General features: G+C 32.1%; 2 protein-coding genes and 1 pseudogene across 3 annotated transcripts; 1 reads left to right on the forward strand and 2 right to left on the reverse strand.

The window, feature by feature from the left end:
- Positions 1 to 4,935: 4,935 nt before the first annotated feature.
- LOC114419844 (WEB family protein At3g51220-like) lies at positions 4,936 to 6,288 on the forward strand. Its single transcript, XM_028385646.1, has 2 exons — positions 4,936 to 5,201; positions 5,524 to 6,288. Exons 1-2 carry the CDS (start codon positions 5,058 to 5,060, stop codon positions 6,004 to 6,006), a joined length of 627 nt encoding a protein of 208 aa, XP_028241447.1. The 5' UTR covers positions 4,936 to 5,057; the 3' UTR covers positions 6,007 to 6,288.
- A 1,061-nt stretch (positions 6,289 to 7,349) lies between these two features.
- Positions 7,350 to 10,502, reverse strand: LOC114419851 (transcription initiation factor TFIID subunit 14b-like). Its single transcript, XM_028385657.1, has 6 exons — positions 9,642 to 10,502; positions 9,392 to 9,480; positions 9,086 to 9,307; positions 8,478 to 8,665; positions 8,257 to 8,378; positions 7,350 to 7,697 (listed from the first exon to the last, which is right to left on the reverse strand). The coding sequence occupies exons 1-6, from the start codon at positions 9,762 to 9,764 to the stop codon at positions 7,602 to 7,604; spliced, it is 840 nt and encodes a 279-aa protein (XP_028241458.1). The 5' UTR covers positions 9,765 to 10,502; the 3' UTR covers positions 7,350 to 7,601.
- A 789-nt stretch (positions 10,503 to 11,291) lies between these two features.
- On the reverse strand, positions 11,292 to 15,190 carry LOC114419862 (annotated as a pseudogene). The gene is made up of 3 exons (XR_003668316.1): positions 15,038 to 15,190; positions 12,952 to 13,818; positions 11,292 to 11,716 (listed from the first exon to the last, which is right to left on the reverse strand). The product of XR_003668316.1 is annotated as an uncharacterized LOC114419862 (transcript).
- Between the last annotated feature and the right edge of the window lie 1,499 nt (positions 15,191 to 16,689).

The raw sequence follows: 16,689 nt of genomic DNA on the forward strand, positions 1-16,689 counted from the left end.
AAAAATGGGTTTTATTTTATAGCTATAGGTCATAATAAATATTAAATATATAAATTATATTTTAAATTGAAATTATTAAACGACTAACTTACAGTCATTATTTTGAGAACAAATTATAAGGACCTGCTAATAGAAAGAGTCATCAACATCTATCACAATAAAATAGATTTTTTTTTTTTAATTCAACCATTGAGAAACAAAATAAGAACTAAATCAAAGGCTATTAACATAATGGAATTTTTGTTGATATCTCCTTTCCTCTATTCCATGTTTGATTTTGACCCGATAATACAAAATAACAATAATCCTCCTACAACACAAAATAAGATAGTAAAAGCAGCAACATATTTTTTAGGAAATAATATTAACCAGACAAGTCAACCAATCATGCCCTCATTGGTGACTCGCCAGGTTGGCGAGTTGGGTAGGCTATTGGGTTGAGTAATATCTCTCATCTCATCATTTTTTAGGATTAGGTGAAACGATCATGCAAACCAAAACTACATTGTCACCCTTGTTGGTTGGTTACCTCTACCCTAACCTTTGCTATTGCCACATGAGATTGTGGGACATCCACCATTAAAAATGTGTCTTCTATAGTCAATAAAGCATACATGTGCTTAACTTTCCATGTACCTGAGGCAGCAATAGCAAATGCCAAAAACTTTTTGTGTACTTGAGGTTTAGCAACAAACAAGATGACAACAAGATTAATCAATTATTGTAGAATCTTAATCAATTAAGGGAACAACCTAATTGACTGACACAAATAAAAATATTTACATTTGCATACAGGCAAAGCGACAAACCAAGATAGAGAAGAGTGGTTGTGAGCCATGGAGGACACAACAAAAATAGAGATATGAGCAAGGTTAATTTATGAAATCAAATTAAAACCTTAACCATAACCATTTATTTGCTATTTTTGCTCTCTCTTTCATGATAATCAAATCAAAACCCCAAGCTCATAACCTTTTCATTTATTTCTTCATTAACTTTTTACTACCAATCAAGCTCAATTATTATCCTCTCACCTATTTTCACTTTCTCCTCTCCCTTTCTTCTATACCAAACAAAGTGAGGATAAGCCATGATAGAAATGGCTTTCATGTAAGATGATTTGCAAAAACTTAAGATTTTGTGAGACTTTTAAGAAGCTTTCTCAATGAGGAAATATGAGGTTTCAATGGTTTAATGTAGGTCTCGGGATTTTAAAGTCAAAATAAAATAAACGAGTTCACTACCTAACACGCATATGAGAGAGAAATGGAGTAAATGGTACTAACGCAAAACATTTCTCAAGCACAAAGAAGTAATGCACAACGACATGTTGACCAAGCGTTTCTTCATTTATACATAATGACCAAGTGGAGATATAAGGTTGTCTTAGTGATTGGGGAAGGGTGAAAGGAGGGGGGGGGGAGGTTGCGAGTTTAAATCTCTCCAACTGGCATTTCTAACAAAACTAACAAACTAACATTTGTCAATAAAAAAAACATAATGACCAAGTATTATGTTTGTTAAAAAATGTATGTATTTATATACTATAGTGTGTTATATCATATCGATTCATGCGATCCAATCATTGACTCATTGGTTCAACCCATGCCCCATTAATTTAGTATTTTGACCAAATAAATTATCGATCCAATTTTGATAACACCAGTCATACATGCCACACCTTATCCTTTGCACTCCACATTATACTAATGATTTTTTAACTAGACCATCCCACAAGAGGTTGATTTAGGTTAATCTCCACACACACCTTAACAAACTCACCTTTTTGTGATATTAATAATTCAAATATCCATTTTTTATTACAGATGACAAAGCAAATTGAACTTGTTGGGACAACCTCAACCCACCCAACCTACCCAAAATGGTAAGATAGGTTAGGTGACTAAACCCCACCAACCCACCTAACACAGCTTGCTTAGCCCGCCAAATGATAGGCTAAAAGTGAGGCAAATTTACTTGCTAAGTATATCCATCCATCAATATTACAGTATATCCTAAAAAAATATTTTGTATAATTAAGAAATACATATTGTGGATATGCATATAAAATAAAATAAGAAGTATCATGTTAAAAAATAAATGAATTGACGTTTTTTAAATATTTTTTTTGTTTTTGTATTTTCTAGCGAGTTAACATATCGGCCCACAATTTTATCTATTGGCGGGTCATCTCACCAATCACCTCTAAACAATGTGGGTAGTGTTTCTCAACCAACCTACAATGGTGGTCCCACAACCCTTCCCACTCAAGGCAATTTAAAAGTATGGGCGAGGCAAGTTGGGATGAGTTGACCTTTGTCACCCTTAACTTTGATTGAACTACTAATCATTATCGTTAGTGTCAAAATGACACTTTCATTGCTATACTTCATTACAAACTTGGAAGTTGTATCCACACCAATGTGTTATCCATACTTTCATTCTCCTTAGTCTAAAAAAAAAGTGGAAGAAAACTAATTTTATTTACCTTTTCTCCTCCTTAAATGTTTTTTGGAATAATAGAAGAAAATAGTATTGGTAAGATGGAGACATGGGATGGATGTCTCGTAGGTGAAAAAAAGAAAAAAATAATAAAATTAGTGGGACTTATTGTACTATTTCTTACATATTTTTCCTCATCTCTCTATCTGTCACCTCGTTTTTTTATTTCTCTTCGACCAAACATATATACTTCTTAGTTTATTTCTCATTTATTTTCACTCTCTCATTTTATTTTCATTTGTTCTATTTTTCTCATTTTATTTTTGTTAATGCATTTTAAGGATGAGTTTGAATTATTGTTTGGAGTTTCTAAAAAATGATCCAGTTAAGATACATATTATTTTTTTGTTTTTTTTATTGTTTATTAGTTAAATTATACAACACCTAAAAATTTTAATATTAAATACTTTAATTTTAACTGGACAAAGTTAATAATTTTGAAATGAGGTGCCATATTTAGGATGATAAATTATTTATATAATTAAATTATTATCTTAATTTAAACTATTTTTATATAAATTAATAAATAAAAATACAATTAAGAAATGCATTAATGATATATTTAATTTTTTTATCTATAAACTAAACAAACTAGATGATTTAGTGTCTGTCCTTTTCTTGTGATAAATCGAGGGGTTAAGACAATAAAAAAGATGATTTGGTTACTTTGGAAATATTGGAAAAGAAAGATATTAATGGTTTAATATCTCCTCCAACACTTTTACCATTTTTTCTAAAGACTTGATTGAACTTTTGCCTTTCCCTTTCAAATTTTTGTGCATTTTATTCATATAAATTCAAAATGTTGGTATATGGGAGATGGTAGACTAGCTAATCAACGTGCTAACTAATAAGTAGATGTGAAAATAGGTCAAGCTTTGACCAGCCCAAATCTAACTTATTTACCAGTTACAAATTATTTTGTAGGCCTAGATTTGACCTATTTAAAAGTTTGACCTGACCTGAAAGTCAATTTATATGACATGATTTATAGAAGGTTCATAAACAAGCCAATAAGTTCATAAGCCTAAGTAGACCAATGAGTCTAAATAGACAAACATGCCTATCAAGCTTATTATTAATGTTAATATTTATAATTATATACATGTCATTATATAAACATATCAATCTAAACATATCAATATGTTAAGCTTAATAGGCATTTTATAAAGCCTAAAATTTGACCTTTTTGATTTTTTTTTTTTGAAAAGCATAAACCTAATTTTTTTAATAAATAAATTAGGTTGGACCAGACCTTTGACAGGTCCCTTACAAATCATTTGATCTATTTTCACCCCATTGATAGGTAGTGTTAGGACATTGTAACTCTTGTTGAACTCTAACGAGCATGATACATATGAACGAACGATTTGATCTGGTTAATGAAACTTGATGTTTGAATCCCGGACATTTGTCCTCTATGCTTCTAGCTGATGAGGTTCTTAAGTATGTACTCTTTATTTTGCCTCTTAATCCTCATAATGGCTAGGATAAACACTAGCAACTTTGTGTTTTTACGTTACAAACACTTACAACTTACAAGTGACAAATTGGGTAAGTTCTCTATTTAGTGCATGCAAAATATTGGATGTTTTTCGTTGCATGGATCGAAGACGTTGTCTTTTGGAAAGTAGTTTTTGGGAATTTTAACACTTTTCAAAATTACTTTCCTGAATGAGACATACTTTTAGAAGATTTTTTTTTAACCAAACTATGAAACGGGGATACACTAAATAAAAAAGAGAAGTGTAAATAGTAATGACCTTAATCTTACTTTTTTGACTCAGTTTCGTGGAAATGAAAAAAAAAATTATAAAAAAAAGACTTTAAATATATTTGTGACAAGAAAAAAACTTCCTGCACAACAACAATTATTTCTCAATATACTTTAAACGTTTATATTTTAAATTTTGTTCTTAGGTATTAACAAATATAATAACAATATCTTAATTATGTTAAAATTTGAAAGTAGGTCTAACTAGAGGGCGTTGGATACCTTATTTAATCAGCAATTTGGACGAAGCACTCGGATGAAAAAATTTACTCCTTATGTACATGAACATGCCCAAGTTTTTATTTTCTTTCTGCAAATTTACATGGTCTCCACTATTGCCTGAAATGGAACCATAAACGATATACTATGACGTCTTTAGTTGATAGGAGACAAGTCCTAATCAAGGCTCTAAAGGGTGCTCTCAAAATTTCGATATCATATAGATTGAACTAACTAAATTATCAAGACTGTCCAACCACCCTTGTCAACTTCAATTAACGAAATACCAGTGAAGTGGACGCGAAGAAAAGAAAGGTTTTGTGATTCTACTAAGTTTCTTTTCAAGTTAGCCAATTATTACACCACCAATATCCATTAACTAATGGCCTTAAGACTAGTCCACCTATCTGTTGTATTAAATGGAGCTTCCCCTTCTGATATTCACTCATATATACATCTCTTACGTACGTTTGTCATTAGCAACTTTCTCATTCTATCATAGTTTAATTTCTACACCAGCTGAGGTAAAGTTGGCAAATAGTTAGCTCAAGAACAAATATTGATGGACAAGAAAGGTGGTGGAATGGTGATCATGGAACGCGCAGAGATTGACACTCGTGCCCCATTCAAGTCTGTTAAAGAAGCAGTTATGTTGTTCGGAGAAAAAGTACTAGTTGGGGAAATTTATGCCAACAAGCTCAAAGAGGTTCCTGCCATCTCTCTTTCTACTCCTATATAAGTTTAATTTTTATGTATTACCCATCAATCAAAAATCATGATAGGTATAAGTCACCAAATTTATTATACATGCCAAATTGTAATAGATGTCGTGTAAAAACCATTTACAATATCGGTTCATGAATTATCTTCTCTTCCTGTATTAATGTTATTGCCTTGGTTAAAATATTGTCATAATTATGTGTCTGACTTTAAAAACATAATGCATATATTAACTAGCTCTAAATTGAAGCAAATGTATAAAGTTAGTTGATTAACTTTCTTCTGATTATGTGTCTCGAATGATTAAGATGCGAGTTGAAGCAAGTGGAAGTGGGAGTCCACAAGCCAGAGGTGGAGCATTGGCAACTGAGCTGGAAGAAACAAAGCAAAATCTTGAGGGAGCTAGAGATGAAGCTAGCATGTTGGTTAAGCGAATCAAGTCCCTTAAGAAGGAACTTGAACAAACAAAGAAAGAACTAGAAGACACAAAAGCAAGAGAGCTCAGGTTGCTGCAGCGACGGGACGATCCGGAGATTGAAGACCTCAAGTTCATTGCAAATGCAACAACCAATGTGGAAATCAAAACACAAAGCAGTGATGAGGAGAAAGCAGAAGAGTTCCAAAAAACAAGATACGTGAAATTCGCTAGTCCTCATGCACTAGCTCAAGTTATTCCTAACAAGGGTGAATTGCTTGGGAGATCTCCTTCAGTTAAGAAGCCAAAGAGGAAGCCATTGATGTCTTTGATAGGATGGCTTTTCTCTAAAAAGAAAGGGAGCCACGCAAGTTGACTCTCCAAGAGCCTAAGAAGTTTCTCTCACCTTCTTAGTTGGCTAACTTGCTTCTATTTTCTTGAAAATTTCCTTAAATATGTGTCTTGGAGAACCCTCAATTTTCAGATTAATAATTACCTGCTGTTATTTTTCTCTGTTTATGAGAAGAAAGTTGGTCCTCTCAATTTTGTAACTCGTATTATGCTTACTGAGCTGGCCTGTGTTGGAGTTTGCTTGGTAGCATAAGAGCTTTTGGAACCGTATGGAATCGAATCAGAGACAATAAAGTGCTTTTGTGTATAGTGTAGACTGTATCGAGTATACTCAGTGACATATACCACAATACCACTTGGATATTTTGTGTTTGGTCAACAACTCAACGTAACTCATGGCAGACCAAACATACTTTTAACTCAACAAATTTTAAGATGAAGTTTTCTTTTTTTAAATGAAATTAATGGCTAATTAATTTTTAAGTAAGAGTATTGATGATAAGCACATACTAATGGCCACTATTGTAAGCGTTTACTCAGATGAAAGTTTTATAAAATAATAAATAAGTCTTTTGTTGATGAACTTAAATTAAGAACTTTGATTGCCTTATGCTCGAGCCAATCCTGATGACCTTATATTAAAAAATAATTATGTGTTGTGGATGTGGTGTTCTCAAACTTGCCTTGACCTTGAACTTATAAGTATGTTGTCCACGTGGTCGATTTTGTGGAAGTTTATCTCACAACAATGCTTAGAGTTTTTTTACTAAACCATGATAAACGAAGACTGATAGGAGGTTTTTTTTAAGTTTAATCTTTCATTTAGTCTTTATAATTATATAAATTTTACATTTTAATTTCTATATTTAAAAATTATCTCTTTTAATCTTTATACATAATATTTTTAATCTCTTTTAGTCTATATGAATTTAGAGAATAAGGAATAAAAAAGATAAAAATGACATGTATAGAAATTAGAAGGGACTAAAAATTACTACTACATGTGGAGGAATCAACATAGATGACTTTTTAAGTTTAAAGACTAAAAGATAAATTTTTATTATCTATAAAGATTAAATGAATAATATTTTTTTATTTACCTCTACCATTACGTATTGCAAGAGGAGTTGACATTTGACAAATGTCTCTTTTGGTCGTACAAGGAAGCTTCAACATAGCTGTTGGCAATAGTATAAAGTAATGCTCCTTCTAGAAAACTTGTATTTATTGCATATTGATATTGATTTTTTGCTCATATAACTTCATATGAAAAGTTAGATGGACTTACTCATCAACATTGAGTCAATTTAAGCGTAAAATTCAATTAACTACACACTTGTTAATAATAATCGAAGTTCGGTTGTTAAATGATTAAACTGTTAAAGCAACAGGGATTTAGATAAGTTTGAGATAAAATATTATACTCCTCAGGTTACAACTAGTATTTGCCCAGGATCATGTCCATTCTTCAAAGTTCAAACCTCTAATCTTTTGGCTGCCATAGATAAAAATAAGCAACACAATCTACAAGGATGACTATACGCATATATACATACTTGTTCATAATGAATCTTCCAAGTTTGACCCAAAAGGGAAGCCCAAAAAATTTAAAAATAAGAATCATGTGCATTCATAACCAGAGGGCGGTTTAGACAGCTGAGGTAGTCCTTCCACCAAACTTAATTGTCTTCGCAGCTTAACAATATGAGCTTGCACCTAGGACATGGCAAACACAGTCAGCACAAAAATCCTCACTAACTCTTAAGAAACTAAACAATTCAATAGCAAAACATTAGTAAAAGATTTTAAAATATGCTTTCAACCAGTAAGAAAGAGAGGCCCACATGTGCAACTGGAGCAGTTAGCTTCGTGCTCACTACATATGCATCCAAAACAGTGCCAAACAAATAAAACATTTGGTGAAAACCACGGACTAATCCATTAGGTTTCACCATCCAATAAAAGCCTCCTGGACTAAAAACAAGAAGAATGCAGACAAAATAATAATAAAAAAAAGTATCTCATTTGTGAGAAGATCATCTTGATTAGTTGCACATCAGGAATGGATCAGTGAATTGATTATTTTATTTTTTTTGCTCAGTGAATTGATTATATTTACTTTCAGATGGTAATCCCATAACTGCATAAAATAATATTACTTTAAGGAACAAGCAGTATAGCATAGCATCTACACAATAACTAATGCAGAATAAAAGCCACTAGTAAATTCCTATTGACAAGGCATGATAGAATAATTGAATAAAGAAACCATAACCTGCTGGCGAGCTGCTGCAAGTTTTAAGAGCTCATCAGCCTCAGAGAAGTTCATGAACCATTGGGTTAGAGGATGATCTTTGGTGTCACCTCTCTCCTTATCATTCACAGTATCAATTGGTACTGCAGAAACCAAAACAAGGGAAAGCTTAAAGAAATAAATCTGAAGGGGAAAAAACTTAAATAATAGTAGGAGTTGGAATAACATTGAAAGGAAAGTACCAGGACTTGGTAAATTCAAACCAGCAGGAAGCCTAGGCACATTAACAGCAGGATGATTCTGTACACGTGCTAGAAAACCCTCCGAGGGTTCAGGAAAAACAATCTCATTATAAGATTCAACAACCACAGGTTTCTTCGTAGACTGGGGGCCAGATTCATCTTCTGGATATAATTTCAAATGGTGATACCTATAACCACAAAATCCATTAACATAAGTTATTCAAAAAATGTAATCTCCCAAGTCTCAAATCCAAGTAACCAGCAAAAAGAGTAAACCATCAATTTCATGCCTGAAGTACCACTCTCTCTCCTAAATAGTCCCTAGAGTAAAACAATCCACTAAAGTAGTTCTAAAAGTATTAGAAATCAAGCTAAATAGTCTCTAACATTTTGAAAAAAAACCTTCAAATTAGTCCCTAAATGTTACTAAAATACATCAACTGAGGGACTAAAGTGATGCATATTCATTACTTGAAGGATTACTTAAAAATAGTTTTATTACTTTAAGGATTACTTAGAAGAGAAAGTAGTAATAGTTTGAGGATAAAATTGATGGTTTATTCAATCAGAAAAATATGAAGACCCTAAAACAAGCAACTGAAACTCACAAGTCCAACTGTTTTTCACAGACATCAGGGTGGAAATAGAGGGTGATGGCTATTTCAAATTCACCCCAACCGCATTCTGATAACTCAAAAGGGGGTGATTCAACAACTCTGGTGGGGTTATTAAAACTAGGATGCAACTGAAATACAACCCTCTTAACCACCACCCCAAGATCTTCATTCGACGCTCCACGAACATACACCGTCCACTTATGTGACTGAGACCTGGAGACATCGAAGGATTAGAAACTATAGCCAAATTCACTGACCCAACAAAGTAAAAGGGACACAAACAAAGACACAACTTACTCACTGGCCTTCCTTCCAAGATAGAATGCAATGGTTCCATACACTATTGGGACACAAATTTCAACATCTTTGAGCCTCCTGTTCGCATTCTGAACCAAAAATTAAATTTTTAGGGGAAAACTCGGTACCCAATAAACAAAAACGCGGGGAATACAAAACCAGGAAGGAAAAAATAATAAAGAAGCAAAGGAACAAGGAGGCAAAATTAGGGTTGAAAAAATTGGTGATGGAAGCCAAAAAGAGGGGTTACCTTCTTGTCGGAATCCTCAGAGGGTATTGCGATTTTGAGGCGAGAAAGTTTAATGGCAGAGGCGCCATCATCGGACGATTGTTCACCTTGTCTCTTGAGGGGTAACGGGTTAGAGTTAGACATTTGCCAGCTGATTGTGTTGTTTTTTGTTCCCGAAATTCAGAATAACAAAAATCAGGAGAATGGGGTTTAGGGTTTTAGAGAGAAATTGCAGACACTAGACTAGTAGTCTAGTAGTACTACCCAATTCATACAACGAGATAATGCCTTTCCATTGGCTTTGGTAGCGTTGGTTTGGTTCCTCGGCAGTTGTTCGGTTTTTGTATAACACTTTTTTTTTAAATAAAATAATTTCCAATCTTCTATGGAGTACTTTATGCTCGGCATCGCTGGAATGCTGGCTTTGCCTATCCAGTAACGAATAAAGTATCCCTTCCTCAAAATCCAAATATTTTAAAGTCAAGAGAAAAGAATGTAGAAATAAAGAAAGGTTTTTATAGAAAAATATCAACAATTTATATTCACAATTCACATTTTACATTTTACGAAGGATGAAAATATTTCAGGCTACTAGTTAGATGTTAAGTTGCTCGTTTGGAAGTGAGTGTGAAAACGTCGTAAGCAATTTATGACGAAATTTGGCAGAATGTTGGTAAGGTGCGGTGGTGAAGGGGTGGCGTTGACTTCTTGGCCCAAGTCAAAAGCAAATAGAGGGAGTGGAAACTGAAGTTCTAATGCATATCACTCTTACATATTCATCTTAGTGGGAATGATGGTTATCCAGCGTGACGGTTACGCACACATGGAAGGCATGAAAGTGGAAATAGGATGCTGAAGAGGTGCATTTGGTCGACCCCTGGATCTTGAACTGAGTTGTAATTACATAAATCCTGTGATTGAAGTGTCATCAATGGTCGTGATTTGGTTTTGACCTAGATAAACCTCAAGAATACTAGGTATACAACCTAACCCATTTAAGACTTAACCTATTTACTAAAAATATCAAATTCATACTTCTTAAAAAGAGTTTGTTTTAGTTTAGGTTGCGACCTTTTAAAAAAATCTATTATATAGTTTTTATTTTCGATAAAAATATTAATACATAAAATAGGATTTTTTCGTCTCTAAATTTTTTTTCAAAATTTCACTTTTAATCCTTAAATAATTTTTTTCTTTGTTAACATTTTTAATCATTATCATCAATTGACTTGTGTGACTTGTGATGTCATTAAGGACTTTGACAAAATCATGTATGATTGTATTTCTGATATAAATTATATTTTTAACTCCTCGTATGTTCTTGGTCCCTCAATTTTTTTTTAGTCTAAACACTAAAAAAAATACTTTTTTATTTTAAAAAAGAAGTGATTCTCTGCTAAAAAAAAAGCTTAAACAGATGGCTCAAAATGATTAATTTAACCAATTTTTATTAATATATTGAGAATAAAAATAAAATAATGAATGCAATAATAAATTATAAGCTAGACACTATTCAATTTATGTTTTAAAAAATACTATAAACTTGTGAAATAAACACAAATACTTCTTCTTAAGTTGAAGAAATTTCAAATATATTTATTAATCGAAAAAATTATAAGTTGATTGAATGACTCCTATTGATTGATGATAATTAACTAATCATAATATTACTGTGATGTGAGGTTCGTGATTCGGTCTCCAACATTTACAGCAAAGAGACACCCCATTCTCATTTTTTTTTCTTCCCCGTGAAAGAGCAAGCCAAGTTTACATTCCAAGCACAAGTATTTTTCTGCGTTCAATTTTAACAACAAATGGCACCAGAAAATAAAACTTAAGGCATTAATGATGTTTATGGATAAACCTTCTTTTTAGTGCCTCCAGTGGTCAGCATAAAACGCAAAGCAACTAGTCTGTCACGTGCATTGGCATTTACATGTTTGAAGCGTTCAAGGCCATTACCTTACATTGTTCATTCAATGCAAGAAGTTGAGCATCACAGTGCATTCAACCTGACATTCTCTTCCATAAGTTTCTGAACTTCAGCCTCTTTCTGCATTTTCTCACCCTCTAATTGAGTAGTCTTTGCAACTAGCCTGCTCCAAAGGAACATCAGTCAATAAGACAAGTACGTATCGAGGTAGAAATGAACATTGTACATGAGAATTGAAAAGAATGTTCACACCATGCCACCACAAGACCCAAATTATCTTGTCATAATAACAGGCTTATGGACCAGAAACTTGTGCTTCAATTAACACTTTTTGTGAAAACATGCGAGCAAATGTTTAAACCATGTGAGCTAGGCACATTGGGACACTCCAATTGACATTTCATTATAATGGGTAGGCCATGCCAATCTATATTTTGAAAATCCATTTGAGCCTTCGTGGCTAGAACATGCTGGATTTGCCATGACAAGGAGAGATGCACCCAAATGCATTTATCAATACTAGCATTTAGAGTGAATGGATTTTATTGAAGCATTGCCTAGATAAAGGACCAATGCTATACAAATACTGTAATTTAAACCCTAATTTAAATACTATAATTTTATAAATCAGTAGCTAATGTCAGTTGAACAACGATTATTCAACATTTTAAGTTTGCCATTGCTGAGAGTAGCTGAAAAAATGCACACAAAAGCAAACCCAGTTGCCAACTTCCAACAAGGTGATATTTATATAATAAAACCAACAAACTCTTGGGTTAATTAAATGCTACTGTTTTTAGAAAGAAACTTGGGATAAGCGGTATAGATGTGACTGAGTCAAGCAGAAGAGAAAAAGGAAGACAATCCTCCTGAATGAAACAATATTACAATAGCCAAGTTATGATGTGTCAGAAAATGAGTTTTTGTTCAAATAAAAACATAGTTAACCAAATCACAATGAAAATAATTATGACAAGAATATAGTTACCTCTTAATTGACCCTTAAAATAATTTCTCACATATCTCAACAAACCAAGTTTAATAGTATTAACTTCTTTTGTCACTAAAGGTTCCCAAGATTATTTCATTGTTATTTTAACTTCTGCTTCTAAAATAAGAGTCCAAGAAAGACCCAGGTCATGTGCATACAGAAAATTCTATCCACACCCACAAAAAGAATAACATTATTTTACAAAAGTAGAACACTTGATCCAATAAAAGTCAATGTGATGGCATGTCACCAAGTAAAAACAAAATAAATCATAAATATAGCATAAAAATGCAGCAGGAAGTGTACTGAAGCATTTAACTCAAGCAACTTGACGTAGGTCAAACATCAAATAATTATCAAGACATGCAATATAATTACAAATTGCTTATAGCATGTAATATACTCACTTTTCAAACAGCCTCTCAATAGTTTGAAATTGCTTCTCTGAAGAAAGCAAGGTTTCTCTTACTGTTATTAGACCACTAACATATGATTTCAGAGACTCAAATTCCTGCTTCACTCTAGAAAGTTCTTCTTCATTTTCAGCAGCTCGTTCTCTCTGTCTGGTTGTTTCTTCCACCAAGTCCTCAACTCTCTGCCGCATCTCAGTTAGGATACTATTTGTATTCAAAGCAAAATGCTCCATCTCCTGTAATTTCATAGACATGTTCTCTAACTGGGTAGACTTCCGCTTAATTTCTTCCTTACTTATACTTACTTTTTCCTTCTCTGTTGCAGTTTCTGACTCAGCCAATACAACCCTTTTGACAAGGGCCTCCATTACATCTGCGACCATCTGTACAGACTTGAGCATTTCACCTATATAAGCTGCATCTTGTTCATCTAAGGAACCATACTGATGCCTAATTCCTATCCAAGATTCTTCATCTGCGTCATCAAATGAAGAAAGATCAACATTGCTGGACCAACCAGATAATGGTATCCCATTTTTGTCAACAAAGCCTACCCCCTCTAATTGTTTGATGCCACAAGATGTATGGGCTAGATGAGGAACAGCCATGAGCCTAGCTTTTGATTTTAAGTAAGTCAACAATGTAGAAGCAGTCTTGACTCTTCGCCAAAGAACCTCCAACTCCTTTTTTGCATTTCCATCTGAAGCCTGATTGCAAGACTTTAACTCTGTAAGTTCTTTTTGCAATACATCCACTTGGGATTGGCTTTTTGCAATCTCCTGCTTCCATGTCTCATGCAATTGACTCAACTGGGACTTCGCATCTGACATGTCAGCATTTTCATCTGTTGCCATGCCCTATCTAACGTTTCATAGAAAAATTAAGAACACAATATATACAACATACATGTATTGTGATAGAAATAAGCTAATAAGGTTAATATTTCATCATATGAAAACCCTTGGCAAAGCTCCATCATAGAGTAGTCAGGAAGATATCAGGTTAGCTTAAAGTGGGCTTCAAAGTAATTACATAACTAAAAGGATACAGCACAGTAAGTTCAATGCCATATATTAAAACAAAATAAAATCAAAGTAAACAATAAAAGTAAATGCACTTGTACTTTAAGCATATATATGTCAGCCAATGTCCTCATTTCAAAAACATGTAGCATAAATATGCGTAAAAAATAATGTCTTCTGTAAAGCAACAATAAGTACATAATTTATATTGTTTGCTTCTTTGAAGCCTAAGAAAGCTTATAGCATCCATCTATATCAACTCAAGAGAAGTACTAAGTACTAACATAATGTAACATAAATACAAGGCAAAAATCTTGTTCCTGGTTAGCACTTAAAAATGTCTTCAACTTACAGCACACATAAAGAACTGGCTCAACCCCAGATATAGCCGGTACACTTACGTTTGAAACTAGATCCCACTGACAGAGGAAAAGTTCAAGCGGGAAAAAAATTTGAAGCAAAAAATTTAATAAACAGATAAATAAATGAAAAATTGGTTTCTGACACTACAAAGCAGCCAAGAAAAACACAATTAACCTTAATGCTTCAAGATGTTAACTCTTGTAAGCTATATGTCCACGAAAAACATATGCAGTACCTCTTCTCTCACCCCTTTTTACTTAAAATTAACTAAAGCTCGCATTTAAAACTACTGCCAGTTCAGCATAGTTTGGGAGCAATACAAGCACCACCCACGATCAAAGCATCACATCGAATTGTTAACTAAACAAAATGAGCTAAGAAAATAAAAACTCTGAACTATATCACGGGCAGGAAGAGAATCAATCGGTATTTCCCAATAAAAAACAAAAGTTATTGTTTTCTCCTTTCTCTACTTGAATTGAAACTGATCTTGGAGTAGAAGGTAGAAAAATCAAAATTTTACTCCAACCCATAATCAAAGGGACAAGCTTGAAGCCGAATATCCACCAAAACTAGCTAAAAGATGAAATTGCAAATCTTTTAGGATAACAAAAGAGAGGACAATAGTGGAATCTGCCAAAAGGGAATTGGAATAGAACAATATAATTAAACAAATAAGAAGGAAAGAGGAGTACCTGCTTTGACAAGAAAAAGAGAGGATCGGTTGAATAGAATGAAGATAACGGGTCCGAGTTGGATCGTCTTCCCACTCTAATTCGTTCTTTTGCTTACATGAAAAAGAAAAATAAAGACAGAACCAAAATTTGCATCTTTAACTTGGACAATGTTTTTTCTTACTCACCTTAAATAAAGGCAAAATTGTCTAATGTCTATACTAAGTTGTTCCATCCTAAATTTTCATAAATGATAATTTTGTTAATTTTTTTAATAATTATATTTTAAATAATTTCTGATTTGGTTGATAATAATTTATTTTACACTTAACGATGATTTTTATTACAAATTTTAATAATAAAAAAAATACTCGAGTAACATTTTGATTTTATTCATAATGTATTTTGATTTTTTATGCTAACAATATTATCATCTTTTTTTTTTTTTTATAAATATACGCAATATGACAAGTTTTTTTATAATTGTTTTAGGTATTAAATTTTACTGGGATGAAATAATATTTTTCATTAAATAAATAAAAATTAGTGAAGTTCAGCATTGGTAATTAATTTATTAAAATAATAATTATAGATATTTAGGTTTATTTAGTTATTAAAATTTGAAAGTAATTATTCAAATGATATTGTTATCTAAACAACTACCGCTAAACATTATTAAAAAATATTTTTTCCTAAAATATTTACTAGCAAGTATCAACTTTGAGGTAATTGAAAAGTAACTAATCAATAAAACATAATTGATAATTGTGTTGCTTAAATATGTGTTAAGATTTGATATAAATCAATAAATTATTAAAAAAATAAGTGTTACTTTAACTTCTTTTTTTTAAATGCGTGCCTCAAGAATTAATCATGAGGTAGTTTTTACTGATAGCTAACTAGTAACTACATCAAAACCTTAGTACCTTGCAGATGGCTTGCTTAGCAAACAAGCTTATCAATTTATAGATGACATAATTATCGCTAAAATTTGAAGGTGCTTTAAATCCCTAACGTATGCCTAAATGTGAGAAATGTATAAAATGGAAGATATTTTGTTCTCATGTTTTTTCTCTCCCTTGTCTTATTCTTATGTTTAAATGCATTAGGACATCTTCACTAACAGATTTTATTTTGAAATTTTAATCATTTTTTTGATAGATGATATTATGTTACATCACTCTTAAATTATTTTTAATTTTTTATTTTAATAGTAGACCTTATTTTAAGATCTTAAATCTTTTTTTTAAATCCCATGAGAAACCTAACTTTTAATATCTATTTATAATTTATTTTAAAATAATTAATATTTTATATTTTGAACAAAATTATAACAAAAATACAAAACTTATTAATAATTAAAATATTTATTTATCAATACAATTTTGATTAAAACTTATAACAATCATAAAAAAATGTGTAAAATTTTATCTATTCATTTTTTTTTCTCTCTTTCTTTTCATCATGGTGTCTAAATGCATTATGACATCTCAATAAGAGATTTCATCTTTTATGACATCTCAATAAGAGATTTCATGTTGAGATCTTAACCACTTCTTTGGCAGTACCATTAATGCCACGTCATTCCTAAGATCTCTTAAGTTTTTTTTACTCCAACTCCAATAATATATCTCATATTGAGATCTTAAATCTTTATTTAGGTCGGCCCACCT

Source organism: Glycine soja, chromosome 1 (genome assembly GCF_004193775.1).
Source record: "Glycine soja cultivar W05 chromosome 1, ASM419377v2, whole genome shotgun sequence".
Taxonomy (NCBI): Eukaryota; Viridiplantae; Streptophyta; class Magnoliopsida; order Fabales; family Fabaceae; genus Glycine; species Glycine soja.